The sequence below is a fragment of the Stegostoma tigrinum genome, chromosome 1 (genome assembly GCF_030684315.1).
Source record: "Stegostoma tigrinum isolate sSteTig4 chromosome 1, sSteTig4.hap1, whole genome shotgun sequence".
NCBI lineage: Eukaryota > Metazoa > Chordata > Chondrichthyes > Orectolobiformes > Stegostomatidae > Stegostoma > Stegostoma tigrinum.
The window spans coordinates 184952148-184974458 of record NC_081354.1 but is presented as its reverse complement, the minus strand read 5'-3'; the positions used below and the strand labels follow the sequence as shown (position 1 = coordinate 184974458).

General features: G+C 42.5%; 1 protein-coding gene across 3 annotated transcripts in view; it reads right to left on the bottom strand.

Moving 5' to 3' along the window:
- LOC125458167 (exocyst complex component 6B-like) overlaps window positions 1-22311 on the bottom strand; it is a 620472-nt gene that overhangs the window by 585301 nt on the left and 12860 nt on the right. The window contains exon 1 of one of the 3 annotated variants that reach the window (XM_059650589.1): window positions 1284-1816. The exons of the other annotated variants lie outside the window; for them this stretch is intronic. Within the exon in view, the coding sequence (XP_059506572.1) occupies window positions 1284-1324 (41 nt within the window). The 5' untranslated portion in view covers window positions 1325-1816. Of the gene's footprint in view, window positions 1-1283; window positions 1817-22311 lie in introns of those variants that run through there. 3 annotated transcript variants of the gene reach the window in all.

Sequence of the window (22311 nt, the reverse complement as noted above, 5' to 3'; positions counted from 1 at the left end):
CGAAGTATTCGGTTATGAGGTTGTTCGAGGGAAAATCAGCTTCTGAGATCCTAATAAGAAAGCCCATTCTCCACTTCTCTCGGGAACTTGGGAGCACTACTTCAGTAGTACACTGCCCACGTTATTGGGCGAAACCCAAATTCAACACATTCAGGCAACATGGCAAACTGAGCTGCTCTAACATTCAACAAGATTGAATTTCCATCCCAATATTTCAACCGTAACCCAAAGTACTTCAATCCCAAATTCCAAAAATTATTTAAGTCTCAGCCTTGAATATACTCAACATCTGAACATCCACAGCCCTCCAGGATACTAAGAAACCTGCCGTTTGAAGAAATTTGCCTCATGTCAGTGCCGGTTGGTATTCCTCTGAAACAGAGACTCTGACTTTTTGTTCTTGACAGTCTAGTCAGCATCTAGCAAAGAATACAGGCCTAATCTACTCAACACTGCCTCTTAGGAGACACCCCGCACCGCAGAAATAAAGCGAGGGCATGTTTCTTGCAACCTTGCTCAGGTGAAAATATCTTTTCTAGGTTTAGAAGATCAAAACTATATGTCATACCCAAGTGTGATCTCAGCAAAATCCTGTATAAGACTTCCTTGATCCCACTCTTGCAATAAAAAGGTCAAAATATAATTTGCCTGCCTAAGTGTTTGCAGAATTGCATGCTAATTGCACTAATTCATGTGCAAGGACCCCCAAAATCCCTGAGCACAAACACTGCTTATCTCTCAATTTTAAAATCCCACTCCAGCCTATCCCAGTGAATGGGGACCAGGAGTCAGGTTCTAAATTTTAGGCTGACATCTATCAAATATTTTTATCCGTGGGGGAGAGTGTTTGACAGCTTCTGCATCCCAAAACCATCCCCTGGCTCCTGGCCAGGATACAGGAACCCAAGAAGTCTCTTGCCATATCAGTTGTACCTTAATGGTCAGCTATTGATCCTGCAAATCTGTCCTTGCTTAATTTCATATTAGTCCCAAAGTGAAAGTCCAAGAATACAAAAACTACCAACACCCAAGATTTCTGCAGTGTCAGAGAACAGTGCCTAAAGGGAAACAGAACTCGATATCAGGCAAAACAGAATCATGATATTTGCAGGTTTCTCACACTGAAGCACAAGTAAACAACTGGCCAAAAAAAATTGTCAAATTTACAACAAGCCAAAACCATCTTTATCCTAGTCTTTGCCGAGGAATTTAAAAATAATGAAATTATGACAAAATGCCACAACCCATAACAAATTACTTGATTAAAGACAACTTATACTCACCATCGAGGCATTTCTAATGGTCCTGCTCTGTTATACTCCATGGTATTCAATTTAACTGAAGGTATGAGTTATATTATAATGTCTACTGCTTTTCAACGGTGTCGCAAGACAGCCGATCATGAGTTATTTTGCTCAAGACTGCTGATGTTTATGATCATCCAATAAATTCTCAAGTCCTGTTTTGACTGGTTCAGGAAGCACACTGTCCTGACCCTGACGTTCCAAATACTTATACACACTGACTGTTACTGTTCTCTCAGATATACTTTGCAATACACATAGGGAAGGTCACCAAAGCATGTCGACTGTGAGAGCTTAGGATTCAAAGAGCACAGCAATCAAGCGCTATCTCCTTCAGCACTGCACCCACGTAAGACTGAACAGCCCACGCCAAGGCTCGTGTCCTCAATTGGCAGGCATTGAGGAAGTCATTGATATCATGGACGGCAAATAGTAAGACAATAGAGGCAGCAGAGCACCAGCGCAAATAACATCAAACTGCAGTCTAATGTGCTTACATGCATGCGCAAAATGAATCATCTCCACTATCTGAGGCAAGATGATACATCAGAGACAACAAAAATAGCTATACAACACCACAATCAGGATCCCTCCACATAGGAAGATAGCACAATGTTACAAAACAGAAGACTATTAGAACATAGAACAGTACAGCACAGAACAGGCCCTTCAGCCCACAATGTTGTGCCGACCATTGATCCTCATGTATGCACCCTCAAATTTCTGTGACCATATGCATGTCCAGCAGTCTCTTAAATGACCCCAATGACCTTGCTTCCACAACTGCTGCTGGCAACGCATTCCATGCTCTCACAACTCTCTGCGTAAAGAACCTGCCTCTGACATCCCCTCTATACTTTCCACCAACCAGCTTAAAACTATGACCCCTCGTGCTATTCAGCCCATCATTTCTGTGACAGCTCTTTGAAAGTGCTCTCCAATTAGCTCCATTCTTCTGCTCCTTCCTCATAGCTTTGTAAATATCTTGCTGTCAAACTCCCTCAAACTGCAATTGAATCCGTTCCCTCCACTCTTTCAAGATGTGCTTTCTAAATCACAGCAGCTTGCTTAATAAGTAGTTTCCTTACGTTGCCTCTTGTTCCTTTGTGAATCACCTCAAACCTATGAATTTTGCTTACTAGTCCTTACACCACTGAAACAACTGCTGCTTAATTAGATGATCAAAACCACTCAAATTTTAACAAGCACATTCACTGCTATTAAGTGAAGAGCCAAGGGTAAGGAGAGTGTGGGAGGGAATAGAAAAATACGGTTGACAACATAATCAAATCAGCCACAACCTTGTTAAATGACAAAGCAGACTCAAAGGGCCCAATGGCCTACTTCCGCCTCCAAGCATTATGTTCCTTTGAGCAAAAGAAAACCCAAAGAAGTGCAGATGCTGTAAATCAGAAACAAAAACATAAATAACTGGAAAAAAACTCAGCAGGTCTGGCAGCATCCATGAATAGAAATCAGATGAACATTTAAAGACAAAGCCTGGCCAGTAACAGAGGAAGGCAAATCCATTACAGCATTTAAAAAGTAAATAAATAAATATTTAAACTGAAAACATTAATGAATGCTGAAAGGTCAGGAAAATGGAACTAAATGGATATGATGGCATAGCAAAGGAGGCCATTCAACCTTCGCTAACCTAATTCTTCTAAAAAGCCATCCAATCAGTCTCACTTGAGTCATTCAGGCTTCCTTACAGAATTGGGCAGCTGACTAAATTTATTGCAATAATAAATTCCAGAATTGCTTACGGATCACATATTCTTCCAACCCAGTTATGTCAAGACCTGGATTTGACAAAACTTGTCTTTGCTTGGACTCCTTCATTCAAGTTATTGTTATTGTAAATTTGAACTTGCATCAAATCTCCCATACTGTGGTCCTTGTGGACAACATGGGTGGTATTGAAGCCTCAATTTTCTGCTACTTCTGTTCACTAACCTGCCACTCGGAGTTCCTTTACAGATATCACCAACGGCACAGATAATCAATGCAAAATATGGTGGCCAACTGCTAAATTGCACAATATTGACCAGAACTACCAATTTTAAGGATTCATTGATGAGCGATGAGCACTAACCACTAACTTCAAGAATCTATACATATATTCAGCCAACATACTCAGCATCAGTGCATACTCATATGGTGAGTGAAATAGAACAGATATGTACTTTAGGAATACAGCAAATAATTTGAACTCCAACTCCCACCAGTGACTGGGACAATGCTTTTAACTTAAAGATTTTTGTTTTAAGTCTTCAGTTAAATTGATGTTTACTAGTTTGGGTAGTATATTTTGTCATTTTCAGATACTTGCAATAAGTGTTTTGATAGAAAAAAACTTGAATATTCAGAGAACAGGCACAATCATGACAGGCTGAAGGCTTTTTTCTATGCTGCAACAAGTCTGCAATTCTATTTTACAGCAAGACAGGCACGGATCGAGGAAGACCTAGCAGCAAGAATCAAGTATATCGTTACTGATATTGTCTGCTCACTTCCTGGTGTTATTGGGATGCTGTGCTTTTCAGACAGTGGTCAGTCACAGCAGCTGTAGTAGCCTTGAAGGAATAGTGTATTACAGCACCTAAGCCTTTTGGTTCTGAGCTGCTTCCATCAAAATAATCTATCGTCTGAATTTTTTCCATTTCACCATGTTTTAATGCCATTTAATGCAACATTTTGAGCAAAAATAACTTATTGATTAACCAGGAAGGGTCTGTGTACCAGTCCAACTATCTGTTTATTTTAATTAATCCCTATAATCAGTTCTCGTTCAATGGCCCAAGTGGGAGAGTGAGAGATTCAAGCTGTCTCACTTAGTTTAAGCAATGTACCTAAATACCATGGAGGTCTTGTTATCTCTGTGAGGAACCACAATCAACAGTTACCAGGTCAAAGGCAAATGAAGATCATTTCCTTTACAAGGGTAATATCTGACAACCGCTAGACAACATTCTGTCCATCAAACTGGGCATATTGGCATTCAGAAGCAATGGGAAAACATTCTGCTGAGAATCCTTCTAACCATATGCAGTCACCTTGCAGGGTTATGGGAGAAAGGCAGAGGAGTGAGTCCAGCTGAGTTTCTCTCCGTGAACTGGCACAAACATAACCAGTCGCAATGGCTTCCTGCTGTGCTGTATTGCATCACACACCTGACTAGTCCCTTGCAGAAGATGGCAGAGTCTTTGGGGAGTCAGGAGGCAAGAAACAGTATTGATAGATATTTTCCAATCAACCTGTTCCGAGATGTTATTACACATTTCCTTACAGATGGGACTTGAACACGTGCCTCCTGATTCAGAGGTAGGAACACAATTACTGTTCTACAAGGGCTGCCACAATATTTATAATGACTTGTCCAGTTCAACTTCTGGTCAATGTTAGATACTGATTGTGGGGGATCCAGAGACGGTAATGCCATTGGATGTCATGAAGCAATGGTTGGAGTCTCTCTTGTTGGAAAGAATCATTGCCTGGCGTCTGTGTGGCGTGAACTATTACTTGCCACTGTCAGACCAAACCTGGATATTGTCCAGATCTTGCTGCATTTGGACATTGGACTGTTTTAGTATGAGTTGTGAATGATGCTGAAAATTTTGCAAACATCAGCAAACATCCACACTCTGACCTTTTGATGGATGGAAGTTCACTGATGAAACAATTGAAAATGGTTGGGCCTAGGGCACCACCCTTATGAACTGCTGCAGAGATGTCTTGGAGCTGAGATGACTGACTGCCAACAACCATAACCATCTTCCAAAACGCCAGGTATGACTCTAGCCAGAGCTCACGATTCCCACTGATTCAAGTTTCAGTCAGGCTCCTTGATGCCACACCCATTCATGTACAGTCTTGACTGAGTGTGGCATCAAGCAGCCCCGGCAAATTGGAGTTGTTGGAGGCTGAGGGAATAAGTGTATGATGGAATACACTCCATATACCTACAAAAGCACTCCAGAAACTCAATTCCATCAAGGACAAAAGAAGCCCACTTGATTTATACGCCATCCACCATTTCTATATTCACTTCCTTACCATTGATACACAGATGTACTCCAACAACTCACTATCACTCCTTCGCCAGCATCTTCCAAACCAGCCATCTCCACAGCGAGAAAGACGAGGGTGTCAAATGGAATATCACCAGTTGTAATTTCCCCTCCAAGTCACACAGCGTATTTACTTGAAATAATATCACCATTCCTTTACTGTCACTGGGTCACAATACTATTATTCACTGCCTAACAGCTCTGTTAATGTTAAACACACCACATGGACGACAGCACTTCAAGGATGTGGCTCAGTGATCTTATCAAGGGCAGTTAGGAATGACAAATTCTGGCCTTTCCAGTAATGCTCAGTACAGCTCCCTCTGCTTTTTTTAAAATGAAAGTAAAGGTCCCACTACACAAACATCATTAAATTCCCAGGATAAGTACAGCAAGGGGTGATATGCAGAGAATAGCTTTATCAACTCTTTCAATCTGAATTTAAATCTCCCTCACACCATCTCCAAACAACAGTCCCAGGACAGGGGCAGCACAGGTTTTGATATAAGACATAAGACCATAAGACATAGGAGTGGAAGTAAGGCCATTCGGCCCATCAAGTCCACTCCGCCATTTAAATCATGGCTGATGGGCATTTCAACACCACTTCCCTGCACTCTCCCCGTAGCCCTTGATTCCTTTTGAGATCAAGAATTTGTCGATCTCTGCCTTGAAGGCATCCAACGTCCCGGCCTCCACTGCACTCTGCAGCAATAAATTCCACAAGCCCACCACTCTGGCTGAAGAAATGTCGTCTCAGTTCAGTTTTAAATTTACCCCCTCTAATTTTAAGACTGTGCCCACAGGTCCTAGTCTCCCCGCCTAACGGAAACAACTTCCTAGCGTCCACCCCTTCTAAACCATACATTATCTTGTAAGTTTCTATTAGATCTCCCCTCAACCTTCTAAACTCTAATGAGTACAATCCCAGGATCCTTAGCCGCTCATCATACGCTAAACCTACCATTCCAGGGATCCTCCATGTGAATCTCTACTGGACTCGCTCCAGGGCTAGTATGTCCTTCCTGAGGTGTGGGGCCCAAAATTGGACACAGTATTCTAAATGGGGCCTAACTAGAGCCTTATAGAAGCACATCGCTGCTTTTATATTCCAACCCTCTTGAGATAAACGACAACATTACATTCGCTTTCTTAATTACGGACTCTACCTGCAAGCTAACCTTTAGGGAATCCTGAACCAACACTCCTAGATCCTTTTGCACTTCTGATTTGCGAATTTTCTCACCGTTTAGAAAATAGTCCATGCCTGTATTCTTTTTTCCAAAGTGCAAAACCTCACATTTACTCACATTGAATTTCATCAGCCATTTCCTGGACCACTCTCCTAAACTGTCTAAATCTTTCTGCAGCTTCCCCACCTGCCTGTCCACCTATCTTTGTATCAGCGGCAAACTTCGCCAGAATGCCCCCAGTCCCTGCATCCAGATCATTAATATATAAAGGTGAACATCTGTGGCCCCAACACTGAACCCTGCGGGACACCACTCGTCACCAATTGCCATTCCGAGAAAGAGCCTTTATCCCAACTCTCTGCCTTCTGTCAGACAGCCAATCCTCAATCCAAGCCAGTAGCTCACCTCGAACACCATGGGCCCTCACCTTGCTCAGCAGCCTCCCGTGAGGCACTGTATCAAAGGCCTTTTGGAAGTCTAGATAGATAACATTCACTGGGTTTCCCTGGTCTAACATACTTGTTACCTCTTCAAAGAATTCTAACAGGTTTGTCAGGCACGACATCCCCTTACTAAAACCATGCTGACTTGTTTTAATCTGACCCTGCACTTCCAGGAATTTAGAAATCTCATCCTTGACAATGGATTCTAGAATTTTACCAACTACCGAGGTTAGGCTAATCAGCCTATAATTTTCCATCTTTTGCCTTGATCCTTTCTGAAACAAGGGAGTTACAACAGCAATTTTTCAATTATTTGGGACTTTCCCTGACTCCAGTGACTTTTGAAAGATCACGACCAAAGCCTCTGCTATTTCCTCAGCCACCTCCCTCAGAACTCTAGGATGTAGCCCATCGGGGCCAGGCGATTTATCAATTTTTAGACCCTTCAGCTTTTCTAGCACTCTCTCTTTTGTAATGCCTACCGTACTCAACTCTGCCCCCTAGCTCTCCCTAATTGTTGGCATAATACTCATGTCTTCCACTGTGAAGATTGACGCAAAGTACTTATTAAGTTCTTCAGCTATTTCCTTATCTCCCATCACTAGCCTTCCAGCATCAATTTGGAGCGGCCCAATATCTACTTTTGTGTCTCGTTTGTTTATGTATTAAAAGAAGCTTTTACTATCATTTCTAATATTACTAGCTCGCCTACCTTCATATATGTTCCTCTCCTTCCTTATTGCTCTCTTTGTTATCCTCTGTCTGTTTTTGTAGCCTTCCCAATCTTCTGATTTCCCAGTGCTCTTGACCACTTTACAGACTGTCTCTTTTTCTTGGATATATTTCCTGACTTCTTTTGTCAGCCATGGCTGTCTAATCCCACCCCAGATAATCTCTCTTTTCTTTGGGATGAACCTCTGTACTGTGTCCTCAATTACACCCAGAAACTCCTTCCATTGTTGCTCTACTGTCTTCCCCGCTAGGCTCTGCTCCCAGTCGATTTTTGTCAATTCCTCTCTCATGCCCCTGTAATTACCTTTATTTAACTGTAACACCATTACACCCGATTTTGCCTTCTCTCTTTCAAACTGCAGACTGAACTCTACCATATTATGATCACTGCCTCCTAAGTGTTCCCTTACTTTAAGGTCTTTTATAAAGTCTGGCTCATTACATAGCACTAAGTCCAGAATAGCCTGCTCCCTTGTGGGCTCCATCACAAGCTGTTCCAAAAAGCCATCCTGCAAACATTCCATGAATTCTCTTTTTTTGGATCCACCAGCAACATTATTCACCCAATCCACCTGCATATTGAAGTCCCCCACAATCACCGTGACCTTGCCTTTCTGACATGCCCTATTTATTTCTCGGTGCATCTTGCGCCCCTGGTCCTGATCACTGTTAGGTCTGTACATAACTCCCGTTATAGTTTTTTTGCCTTTGTGGTTCCTCAATTCCACCTACACAGACTCCACATCTTCTGACCCTATGTCATTTAGTGCCGTAGATTTAATTCCATTCTTAACTAACAAGACAACCCCACCCCCTCTGCCCACCTCCCTGTCTTTTCAATATGGAAACTATTTTTGATATAGAATAAAGCTTCCTTTACACTGCCCCCATCAACCATTCCCAAGGCAAGTACAGTACAGGGTCAGAGACAAAACTTAGCTCTCTCAGCACTGTCCCCATCAAATATTCCCAGGACAATAATTGCACAATTTGCAAAGAGGTTACAAACATAAATAACCCTGATGGTACGTTAAGAAAGTATTAAGACTGATCATACCATGACAAACAAAACATTTTCTCTAAGGATATAAAAACTAGTAATTGAGACAATAGCAATAACTTATAATTATTATCTTGAATCAATATCAGGCATTTAATTGAAGAAAATACAATGGAACGCACAACCTGATTGGGGAAGGAAACAATCCACAGTAACTTTCAAATTGGAGCAGAAGAAATACTTCCAGGAGGAAAATTTCAAAGAGGAAATACTGCTTTTCCAAAGTGGCCTCTTTACTCCATTACACTATGGCAGGAGGCTAATCAAACAAAATTTTGACACTAAGATAAATCAAGTAATATTGGGACAATTTGTTGGGAAAGCTTGGTCAAAAAGGCAACTTAAAGGAGGCAAGAGAGTTGGACAGGCAGAGGCATTCAGGGAGGAAAGGAAATCGGGTCAATGATATTTTGTTTTTTCATTAGAGTTTACAAACTTGTGGACTAAGCAGAAGATGGAGACAAATTTCAGAGGATACACAAATTTGAAAAGCATACTCTAAGCGTTCACAATTGACAATGTCAAGAAAGACTATAAGACAATAATGCACAGGAACAGAATTAGGTCATTTGGTTCATCGTGTCCGCTCTGCCATTTGACCACGGCTGATAAGCCTCTCAAGACCATTCTGCTGTCTTCTCTCTGTAACCCTTAATATCTTTATCAAGAACCTATCTTTGTCTTAAATACAAAACGGAGGTCCCAGTGTTGGACTGAGGTGGACAAGCTCAGATGTCAGACGACACCAGGTTACAGTCCAACTGGTTTATATGAAATCACAAGCTTTTGAAATGCTTCACCAGGTGAAATGAGAAAGGAGCACTCAGGCACAGAATTTATAATCATAGAGATTAAGAGATCAGACAAGTGGAGTGAGTGGAATGTTGACAGGCTGAATAATAAATCTCTGCAGGTGATCAAAAGTGTCAGATGGTACAAGCAACATGCTAACAGCTGAATAACAAGCGAAGAGATGACCTACAATCCGATTAAATGAGGCACAGAGATAATTACAAAAAATTAAAAATAAGGTGGTGCTGGAAACAAACCAAATGACAAAACCAAAAGGAATACTATGCAAGGTGAAACAGTTGCATGCCGTCAGTCTAACCAAAGTAAAAGGTAATCCAAAACTGTACAAACTATTTAAAGGTCGAGAGATTATAAAGTTATCAAGTGATAGTGTCAAAACAGGACAAAAACGATTTTACAGACACAGTAGTATGGTGGAGTCGCATGCAGCACGACATGAATCCAAGATCTTAGTTGAGGCTGTTTTCATGGGTATAAATCTTGGCTATCAGTTTCTGCTCAGCGATTCTGCATGGTTGTATATCTCAAAGGCCACCTTGGAAGATGCTCACCCGAAGAGCGAAGGCTAAATGTCCTTGACCGCTGAAGTGTTTCCCAACTGGGAGGGAACATTCCTGTACGGTGGCTGTTGCGCAGTGTTCATTCACCTCTTGTCATAACATCTGCAAGGTTTCACCAATATACCATGCTCCGGGCATCCTTGCCTCCAGTGTATGAGATAGACAATATGGGTTTTCACATGTGCCGTGTACGTGGTGGGTGGTGTTCCCACCTGTGATGGCAGTATCCCTGTCGATGATCTGACATGTCTTGCAGAGGTTGCTGTGGCAAGGTTGTGTGGTGTTGTGGTCAACGTTGTCCTGAAGGCTGGGTAGTTTGCGCAAACTGTGGTCTGTCGGGGATGGCCTCTATAATATATTAAGCTTGGAAGCTAGAGAAGTGCAGCATCATGTGGTCGTCAGTGGGCTTGCGGTAGGGGGAGGTACTGAGGTGTCTGTTCTCAATGGAGAAGCGTGTGTCCAAGAATGAGGCTGATTCTGAAGAGTAGTCCATGGTAAGTCTGATGGTGTGAGGAAACTTACTGATATCACAATGTGGTCGTTTCAGTAATTCCTCGCCATGAGTCCAAAGGAAGAAAATGTCAATGTATCCGGTGTATAACATTGGTCAGAGGTCCTGCGCAGCAACACAGTCTTGCTTGAACCTTTACATGAACATGTTGGCACATTGGGGTTCAAAACTGGTCCCTACGGCTGATCTGTGCATTTGAATAAAGAACTGGTTGCTGAAGGTGAAGACATTGAGGTCAAGGATGAAGACGACGAGTTGTAGGATGGCGTCTGGAAATTGACAGTTGTTGATACTGAGTAGTGAGGCTACTGCAGCGAAGCTATCGTTATGGGGAATGCTCTCGTACAGTGCCAAAATGTCCATTGTGACGAGGAATGTCCTGTTTCAAATGGTCTGGGGGTGCTGAGTTTTGTAAAAAGTCTGTAGTGTAGTGACAAAAAAACCTGGGTTCCTTGTACAATGGGTTTCAAGTTGCCCTTGACACAGCCAGAGAGGTTCTCACCAGGGTCCCATCCAGGTGCGTTGGCTTTGTGAATCTTCAGAAGGCAGTTCAAGTCTCTGATGGGAGAAGTGTGCGGGATGAGAGTGCGTAGGATACTCTGAAGGTTTGAATCAAACGTTTTGATCAATCTGTTGAGTTGACAGGTGTGTTCTTTGGTCAGATAGACAGGTAGTTGGCTACAACGTTCCTGTTTGTTCAGTTGTTGGTCCGCCTCTTTACAGCAGTCCATTCTATTCTATAGATGATGGCTCCTCCTTTGTCTGCTAATTTGTTGCCGTTGGTTGAGAGCATGGAAGGCTTGGGTGCTCGGGCGACGCTTCGTGCTACCTTGTGAGCATGGCTGACAAGAACCTGGCATTGATGGATTGAGCATACATGTCAGGCCTACGGCAGTGGACTTTCAGAGGGGTCCAAATTGAGTCTTTCTTCTTTGGTCGCTGCACTACTGATCTCCTGGTCAGGTTCGTTGGTTATCTCATTAGGCTCACTACTGACATCTTGTGGTTTGTGGAAGAATTCCTGGACCCTCATTCGCCTGATGAATTCCTGTGTCTGCTGCAGGATCAATGGGATCCACTTCGGTAGTGGGGCAGGAATTGAGCCCTCGGCTGAGAACTTTGATTTTGGCTGGTTGAAATGTGTGGCTGGACATGTTGACAATGGGATTTCCCAGTGGACACAGGTGTTTCAACGGGGGTACCAGGGGAAGCTTGGTAACTACTAGTGGTGATGTCAGGTTTCTCCACTTTCTTGTTGTTGGTTTGCACGTGTATAGCATAGTTTTGCTGCCCTGTCTGCTTTTTTTCCCCCCATTCATTCACAGCATGAGGGCATCACTGGCTAGGCAGCATTTATTACCCATCCCCAATTGCCCACAGGGCAGCTGAGAGTCAACCACATTGCAGTGGTCCTGGAGTCACATATAGCCCAGATCTATTAAGGATGGCAGTTTTCTTCTCTACATTAGTGAACCAGATGGGTTTTTCCAGATGCTGTTTCAAATGGTCTGGGGGTGCTGAGTTTTGTAAAACAGCAGATTCACGGTCATCATTAGATTCTTAATTCCAAATATTTATTGAATTCAAAACCCACCATCTGCTGTGGCAGGATTTGAACCCGGATCCCTAGAACATTATCTGGGTGTCTGGATTATACCACCAGGCCATCGCTTGGCAGTGTCTCGTAACTGGTCCGCTGTATCCTGAGCGCAACCTGGACTCTATCTCAATTTCAAGGTTGCAGCATCTACTGTAGAACTTATGCACATGATGATTAAGGAATGTGCATGAGGCAGGACAGCAGAGTCTCTCAGCATAGTCTGTGTTGTAGGTCGACTTGAGTGGGTTTGTGATCTGTCATCCTTTCGGATCTTCTCTGCTTTCTTGCATCTCTGCAGAAACTTGATGTCCATGTCGATATGCACGATCTTCTTGGAGATTCACTCCACTTAGAGCTGGCAGTTTATGGTGTCGATGGTCGCCATGATGTGGTGCCAGTGTTGGACTGGGGTAGACAAGGTCAGAAGTCAGGTGACACCAGGTTATAGTTCAACAGAGATAACAAAGTGTGGAGCTGGATGAACACAGCAGGCCAAGCAGGATCTTGGGAGCGCAAAAGCTTCGGGCCTAGACCCTTCATCAGAAATAAAAAAGCTTTTTTTTTAAAAATAGTTCAACAGGTTTATTTGAAACTATAAGCTTTTGGAGCACTGCCCCTGCATCAGGTGAAGTGAGAGAGAAGCAATCAAGCACAAACTTTATAATCAGAGAGATCAAAAGATCATAAGATAATGTGAGTAAAGTGTCAACAACTCAATAACAAGCAAAGAGGGCTGACACATAATCTGATTAAATGAGACAGAGGTATTTGCAAAAAATTAAAAATAAGACAATGCTGGAGACAACCTAAATGGCTGGAATAACGAACTAAGTATAATTCAGCTGCTGGCACTTTACTCACACCATCTGGCACTTCTGATCACCTGCAGAGACTGATTATTTGGCCATTCGACACTCTACTGACACCACTTGTATGATTTTTTGATCTCTTTGATTATAAATTCTATGCCCGAGTCCTTCCCTCTCACTTCACCTGACGAAGGGGCAATGCTTCGAAAGCTTATGATTCCAAATAAGCCTGTTGGGCTGAGTTCTGAGGAAGGGTCACTGCACCTGAAACATTAGCTCTGTTTTTTACCTTCAGATGCTGCCAGACCTGCTGAGCTTTTCCAGCAACTTTGTTTTTGTTTCTGTTGGGCTATAACCTGGTGTCACCTGATTTCTGACCTTGTCTTAAATATACTTATTGACTCGACCACCAAAGCCTTCTGCAGCAATGAACTCCAGGGAGTCACAACCCTCAGTGAAGAAATTCCTCCTCATTTCCATTCTAAAGGGTTGTCCCGTCACTCTGAAGCTGTGTCCTTGATTCTAGTCTGCCCTACTAGTGGAGACACCTTTTCAATGTTTACTCTAGCCAGGCTTCCTAATATTGTGTTTCAATTAGATCTCCCCTCATTCTTCTAAGGCTCATAGGTCATAGAAACATAGGTCATAGAGTCCCTAGTGTGGAAACAGCCCCTTGAGCCCAACAAGTCCACACCGAACCTCAAAGAATCCCACCCAGACCTTCCCGTTATAACCCACCTAATCATTTAAGAAACTATTACAATGCTCTTCCCTATTACAGACATAGAACATTACAGCACAGTACAGGCCCTTCGGCCCTCGATGTTGTGCTGACCTGTTATACTGATCTCAAGCCCATCTGACCTACGCTATTCCATGTACGTCCATTTGCTTATCCAATGACGACTTAAATGTACCTAAAGTTGGCAAATCTACTACTGTTGCAGGCAAAACGTTCCATTCCCTTACTACTCTCTGAGTAAAGAAACTACCTCTGACATCTGTCCTATATCTTTCACCCCTCAATTTAAAGCTACGCCCCCTTGTGCTCGCCGTCACCATCCTCGGAAAAAGGCTCTCCCTATCCACCCTATCTAACCTTCTGATTATTTTATATGTCTCAATTAAGTCACCTCTCAACCAACTTCTCTCTAATGAAAACAGCCTCAAGTCCCTCAGCCTTTCCTCATAAGACCTTCTCTCCATTCCAGGTAACATCTTAGTAAATCTCCTCTGCACCCTTTCCAAACCTTCCACATCCTTTTTATAATGCGGTGACCAGAACTGTACACAATACTCCAAGTGCGGCCACACAAGAGTTTTGTACAGCTTCACCATAACCCTCTCGGTTCCGGAACTCGATCCCTCTATTAATAGAACCTAAAACACTGTATGCCTTCTTAACAGCCCTGTCAACCTGGGTGGCAACTTTCAAGGATCTGTGTACATGGACACCGAGACCTCTCTGCTCATCTACACTACTAAGAATCTTACCATTAGCCCAGTACTTTGCCTTCCGGTTACTCCTACCAAAGTGCATCACCTCACACACGTCTGCATTAAACTCCATTTGCCACTTCTCAGCCCAGCTCTGCAGCTTATCTATGTCTCTCTGCAACCTACAATATCCTTCGTCACTATCCACAACTCCACCGACCTTAGTGTCGTCTGCAAATTTACTAACCCATCCAGGTTCTACGCCCTCATCCAGGTCATTTATAAAAATGACAAACAGCAGTGGACCCAACACTGACCCTTGCGGTACACCACTAGTAACTGGTCTCCAGGATGAACATTTCCCATCAACTACCACCCTCTGTCTTCTTTCAGCAAGCCAATTTCTGATCCAAACTGCTATATCTCCCACAATTCCATTCCTCCGCATTTTGTACAATAGCCTACTGTAGGGAACCTTATTGAACGCCTTGCTGAAATGACAACTGAGAGACCTCTGTCGTTACCATAATTAGATCCACCTCCTTGAATACTATTGCCACAGCTTGAAACATGGTGATAATTGGGTATTAATTACCAAATGACAGCACTAGTGAAATTCTAACTTGAGGCAATGCTTAACCAGTTTACAAAAAGGACATCGTCAGCACCATATACTTCACAGAATCATAGAATCCCGACAGTGTGGAAACAGGCCATTCAGCCCAAAATGTCCACACCACCTCTCCAAAGAGCATCCGACCAAGACCCAGACCCATCTTCCTAATGTTTCCCTGTAACCCTACGTTTTCCAAGTCTAATCCACCTAATTTACACACCCTGGACACCACGGGCAATTTAGCATGGCCAATCCACCTAGCCTGCACATCTTCGGACAGTGGGAGGAAACTGGAGCACCCGGAGGGAACCCACGCAGATACTGCAAGAATGTGCAAGCTCCACAGTGTGGAGTTATCCTGAGTTCAACTAGCAGTCTGCCATTGGTACTACTTAGTTGTATGTCATGTACCTAGTTGAGAAACTCATCAGCAAAACAAAAGATTCACCCAGAAAAATTAGTTGTCCTAATGACGGAGCTTATTACTGAAAGACTCAAGATTCTGAGGGGGGCTGGATAGTGTAGATGCTGAGAAATGTTTCCTTTTGTGGTGAAATCTAGAACTGGGAATCAGAATTAAGACAGAGGCAAGGAGGAATTTGTTCCAAAAGATTATTAGTGCTTTGAATTATCTTCGACTGAGTAGTGGAGATAAGATTATTGAATATGTTGAAAGTTGAGTTCAACAAATGTTTGATTGACAAGAAAGGTTGGGAGGCAGGTGGGAAAGGCAATAATCACATCAGGTCCAAGCAGCCAAATGGCCTCCTGATTTTTCACATCTGGTTAATTACAGAAATTACCTGGGTTAAAGAACCCAGGTTTAATCTCTGACCAGCACTGAATTACTTGCTGGTAAAATGGTCATGACGTACAGGAGTACTGATTAAAAAAAAGGGTTGGTTTTTGAGACAAAAAAAGGAGAGAGGATTAAAGGGATTTATATATGGAATCCAACATAAGCCAAGGCGGCCAACATCACAGCCACCCTAAGTGGGCAGAAGAAAAAATTACAAAAAGCCAGGGACAGAAGAATGAAGAGTTCAGGGAGGAATATTTGGATCAGAGGTGAGAGGTCAGAGCAGTCAGTTATGAAGGAATCTAAATATAGACAAAACAAAGTAAGTGCAGATGCTGGAAATAAGAAACTAAAGCAGAAATCGCTGGGAAAACTCAGGTCTGGCAGCATCTGTGGAGAGAAATCAAAGTTAACATTTCAGACCCAGTGGCTTCTTCAGAACCATGAAACAGTAACTCTGCTTTCGCTCCACAAATGCTGCCAGTCCTGCTGAGATTTGACAGCAATTTTTGTTTTTGTTTCGAAAAACAACTATTCTGAAGTGAAAGCATTGGGCGATTCTGAGGAAGGCAGGTCAGTAAGGACAAGGTGATCAAAGGGATACGAGACAAAGTTTGCTTGAGTTGAAATTTGAGAAGGATGGAGGTCAGCCAGGAGAGCACTGGAACAGCCAACTCTGGAGGGAACAAAAGCATCCAGGGACTTCAGCATTAAATAAGTTAAAGTAGGATTGGAGGGAGGAAAATGTGCTACAGAGGTGGAAGTAGGCTATTTTTGTAATGGCTACACACAGGATCAGATGCTCATCTAAGACTGAATGGGAAACACCCAGCTTACAAATTGATTGCTTCAGCCTGAAGCAGGAGGAAATGGAATCAATGCTGACAGGAGGGATTATGGCTGGAGTCCAAAACTAATGGCTTATGTTTTCCAAATCTATAACTGAAGGAAACTGCTACTCATCCAAGACTGATCAGCCACAGAGGGTGCTGGATAAATTCAGAATGTCTGGCAGCATCTCTGGAGTGTTAAGATTTTGAGCTGTTTTCAGAACTGTTCTAAAGAAGAGTCATACCAGACTCGAAATGTTAACTCTCTTTCTCTCTCCACAGATGCTGCCAGACCTGCTGAGTTTCTACAGTATTCTGTTTGTTTCAAATTTTCAGCATCTGCAGTATTTTGACTATATTGATCATCAGGCAAACAGCCTAGAATAACTGGGAGGCAAGGGGATACGGTCTCAAAATACAAGGTCGGCCATTTAAAACTCAGTTGAAGGAAGGTTTTGTCACTCAAACCAGAGTGAACCAATAGAATTCTCTACCACAGAAGGTTGCAGAAGCCAAATCACTGAATACATTCAAGGAGACAGATAGGTTTTTAGATTTTAAATGCACCACAGGTAGAAATCAGGAGTATGGCATTGCAATACTCAATCAGCTATCATCATATCAAATGCCAGAGCAGGCTCAAAGGGTTGAATGGCTTACTCCCGCCCATAGTTTCTATGACAGTACAGAGGATCATGGAGGGTGCTGTCGTCTGTGTGGAACAGATAATACAGAGTTTCAGGGTTGGTGTGCTAGGGAAGAAACAATAAATCAGTTCCTGTTTCTGATTGCTATCTAGGATTCATATGTTTTCATAGAAACATTTAGGTTTATTAATTTACAGGTTAGTGATTTACTACAATTGGTTATGCTTACTTGGCTATTTCAGAGAGCAATTAAGCATCAACTGCATCCACATACATTAGCATACACACTTCTGGCCAGGCAATACTGGCATGTTGTCAAATTAAAAAGGGGCCCCTTTATAACACCAGCTGGGTTTAATTCTGAATAAACAGCCCTTTTAACCGTCCACCATCACATATTAGTTCCCCTCCAAGTCACTCACCATCCTGATTTGGAAATGTATTACCATTCCTTCAGTGTCACTGGGTCAAAATCCTGCAATTCCCTCCCTAATAGCATAAGGCAATGAGAAACTGCAAGGCTCACATCTCACAAGTTTGTAAATTAATTAAAAGTTACTCTTTTAAAGGTAGTAAATATGACCTTTACCAGCAGCACTGACTTCACCTAAATGTTTATACTGGTTTATCAATAAAATGTTCCTCTGCAATAGGGGAGCAAATGAAAGACAGGATAGCCACTTTAGAGAACACTATGTCCAATTCAGAAGCTTCCCATGGCCTGTCATTTAATTTCTCACTGGATCTGACTGATCTTTCTGCCCCTTCTGCCCCTGGCCTGCTACAGTGGACCAATACAGCCAATGCAGGTTCAAGAAACAGAATCTCAGCATTCAAACAGGAAATTCACAGCCTTCCACGGACAATATCGCAGTCATAGAGGTCCTGGGGAAAACTGAGGCCGAGGCTGAGAGAGATCTGGGTGTTCAGGTCCATTGTTCCTTGAAGGTGGCAATGCAGGTCAACAGAGTGGTCAAGGCAGCATACAGCATGCTTTCCTTCATCGGACGGGGTATTGAGTACAAGAGTAGGCAGGTCATGTCACAGTTGTACAGGACTTTGGTTCGGGCACATTTAGAGTACTGCGTACAGTTCCGGTCACCAAATTACCAAGGGGATGTGGATGTTTTGGAGAAGGTGCAAAGGAGGTTCACCAGGATGTTGCCAGGTATGGAAGGCTCTAGCTACGAAGAAAGGTTGAGTAGATTAGGATTATTTTCATTAGAAAGACGAAGATTGAGGGGGGACCTGATTGAGGTCTACAAAATCATGAGGGGTATAGACAAGATGGATAGCAAGATTGTTCCCAGAGTGGGGGACTCTATAACTAAGGGTCATGAGTTCAAAGTAAGAGGAGGAGAGTTTAAGGGAGATATGCGTGGAAAGTTCTTTACACAGAGGGTGGTGGGTGTCTGGAACGTGTTGCCAGCAGAGGTCATAGAAGCTGACATGATAGTGTCTTTTAAGACGTATCTGGACAGGTACATGGATGGGCAGGGAGCAAAGGGATACAGACCCTATGAAAATAGATGACAGGTTTAGACAGAGGATCTTGATCGGCACAGGCTTGGAGGGCCAAAGGGCCTGTTCCTGTGCTGTAATTTTCTTTGTTCTTTGTTTACAGTACAGAAAAAATTCTTCAGCCAAGTTCAATAATTACAGACCATTACCACCTGCCTCATTATTTTCAAGCAGAGCTACTGGTGATGCGTCTGCACTCCCATTTGCAGCTCCTGTTTGGTCTATATTTCCTCATCATATTACCATAAAATTTTGCCTGGCACCATCAACCCTTTTGTTATCCAATCATCCCTGATTTTCAGTCAATCACGAACACAGATATCCCTTTTTGTTCTCCAATCCCCAATGTTGCTTAAACCTGCTACATCTCCAACTTATTCCAGATTTAATGTTGCGTCATTGACCAAAACATTACAAGTGCAAAAAAATGCATATGATGGAAAGCATTTGTGAAGAGATAGAGTTGACATTTTAGCTCTTTGATGACTATTTTGATATTTTATACAAGGCTTGAAACAAACTCTGCGTCTTCCACCAGAAATTCTGTCTGACTTGCTGAGTATTGCCAATATTTTATGATTTTACTTGAGAATGTATTAACAGTTGGCTGTGCAGTGTCTCAAATCATGCAAGCACACAAACATGCTGGGAAGGCTGACTATTTTTCAGCTGTTTTTGAATCTTCACACTCTCCGCTATGAAGTCAGTGTGAAGCAATTAACTGCCTGTCCTCAAGTCACTTGCAAATGCAACCAGTGAATGGCGATGGTGTGGAAACTGTGCAGTGAAAACCAAAATTAAAATCAGGTTGAGTAAAAGTGTCTTTCAAGGGGTGGGGCAGCAGTGTCTTTAATACAGATTAGTACAAACAAGGCAAAACAAGCATTAGCTCTCACAGAACGGTAATAATAGGCTTTGGCAAAGGAAGGGCCACAATTATCTGTGGAGACTTGAAAGTATGCCAGTGAAATTAAAACATTAAAGCCTGAGAACGCAGCACTGTTGTCTGGCATTCCTAATGCGAGTGGTGTAATTTATTCATTAAATGAATCCAGCTGGCACTCAGCCAATATACCACCTCTTTACAATATGTGTCATCTCCTTCAGCTGTACTTAGAAAACTATTAGGGCACTCTTTCACAATCTTGTCAATTTTGTTTCATTTCAGGAGCCTGTATATTTGTGTTTGCAGGAAAATAGTTTGTTAATATTTTTGCAGTTGATTTACTGGTTATAGATTAACTGTTACACATTCTTAAATTCTTTTTTAAAAACCTGTAACATTACTCTCAGGTAATCTTGCTTCTGACTGAAGCTACGAAATCTCAGCAAAATCCCAGAGTCTCAAAGTCTGAATGTAAAGGAGCACCAAACCATGTCTTACACAATCTCAGTTTGCTTTGCACTGGATGATGCTCGGGCATAACTCTAGCTTAATCACATCAATTTGAGCAAAGCTCTTTTGGAGACTAATCTATAATGTACGTTCTTTGCAAGTACGTTATTTGAACTTCAACGCAGGAAAAGCTTGTTAAAGAAAGAAGCCAGACTTCACTTACTAGATATTTTCTAAACAACCTGTTCAGATGTTGTTACACACATCTGGAGCAAAGGGGGCTTGAACCTGAGCCTCCTGGCTCAGAAGGTAGGCTTCGCTTTAGAACACAGAACAGTACAGGCCCTTCAGCCCATGATGTTGTGCCAACCTATTATCCTATTAATAGGAATCTACCCTGCATACCCTACATTTTACTATCCTCCATGTACCTATCCAAGAGTCATTTAAAAGTCCCGAACATATCTGACTCCACTACAACTACTGGCAGCTCATTCCACACGCCCACCATTCTCCGTACGAAGGACCTACCTCTGACATCTCCCCTATCCATTCCTCCAATCACCTTAAAACTATGTCCCATCATTATAAGTCATTTCCGCCCTGGGAAAAAGTCTCTGGCTATCCACTCTATCTGTGCCTCTCATCTTCTTATACACCTCTATCAAGTCATCTCTCATCCTTCTTCGCTCCAAAGAAAAGAGCCCTAGCTCCTTCAACCTTTCCTCGTAAGACCTGCCAGTCCAGGCAGCATCCTGGAGAATCTCCTCTGCAACCTCTCTAAAGTTTCCACATCCTTCCTATAATGAGGTGACCAGAACTGAAGACAAAATTCCAAGTGTGGTCTAATAAGAGTGTTATAGAGCTGCAGCATAACCTCACAGCTCTTAAACTCAATTCCCCTACCAATGAAAGCCGACATACCATACACCTTCTTTACAACCCTATCAACTTAGGTCGCAACTTTGAGAGATATATGGACGCGGGCCCAATGATCCCTCTGTTCCTCCACACTACCAAGAATCCTGCTGTTAACCCTGTTATTCTTCATTCAAATTTGACCTTCCAAAATGAATCACTTCACACTTCTCTGGGTTGAATTCCATCTGCCACTTCTTTGCCCAGCTCTGCATCCTGTCAATGTCCTGTTGCAACCTGCAACAACCCTCCATGCTGTCCACAACTCCTAACCACTGGGTCATTTTCAACTGTGTCACATGAAATTTAATTGAATGAAGATTGAATGGGTTCCACAATTAGTGGGTAAACCTTAGCTTAAGTTTACAGTCCAGGTAGCCCCTCAAAGACCTCTAAACTGCAACATGTGCATGTTTCTTATCAAGGTTCACCACCATAAATGTCCACGTGTATAATTACAATGGTAACTGCGTTTGGTAAGCCTTTCAGAATGCAATGTCTCCTTTCCACTAGTACCAGAAGGATGTAATTGAAAGTTACAGCTTTGTCATAAATCAGAATTTATAACAGTGATTTAAAAGATAATGTTTCACCTTGACAGACCATTTTTCACATCAATAAGATTGCTTAGCATATCTAAAAATAAGAGCAAATACATATCTAAACAACTCAAATTGTAAGATTCATAACATGAGGAACAGGACAAGTTTATAAACCATATGAAAAAGTGTTTTTAGTTTTTGTAGAGACTGCTGCATAATATCCTGTGAAGCACTGCTCTACATCCTTTTAAACTGGAACCTCTCCACAAAGCAGCAAAGAAAATCTGCTCATGGAGGGTGTCATATTTAGAAGATCTGAGTAATAAGCAGTAAAATCCATCCTCTGCATCTTGCATCATTGTAATGTAACAGAGAACTTGGCAATCTGGGCCCCTGAGCCTATTCACCCAGTGAGAATGAGTGGTAGTGTCGAAGAAATATCCCTATGCCCCGCTCTTCCTAAGATCCTGATTCTCGAGGGTTAGACAACCAGTGAGGACTCCCTTCAGGTACTTAACCAAAACCCAGACAGCGTGTGTTACTGGAGCAAACCACATGGTCTTTCCA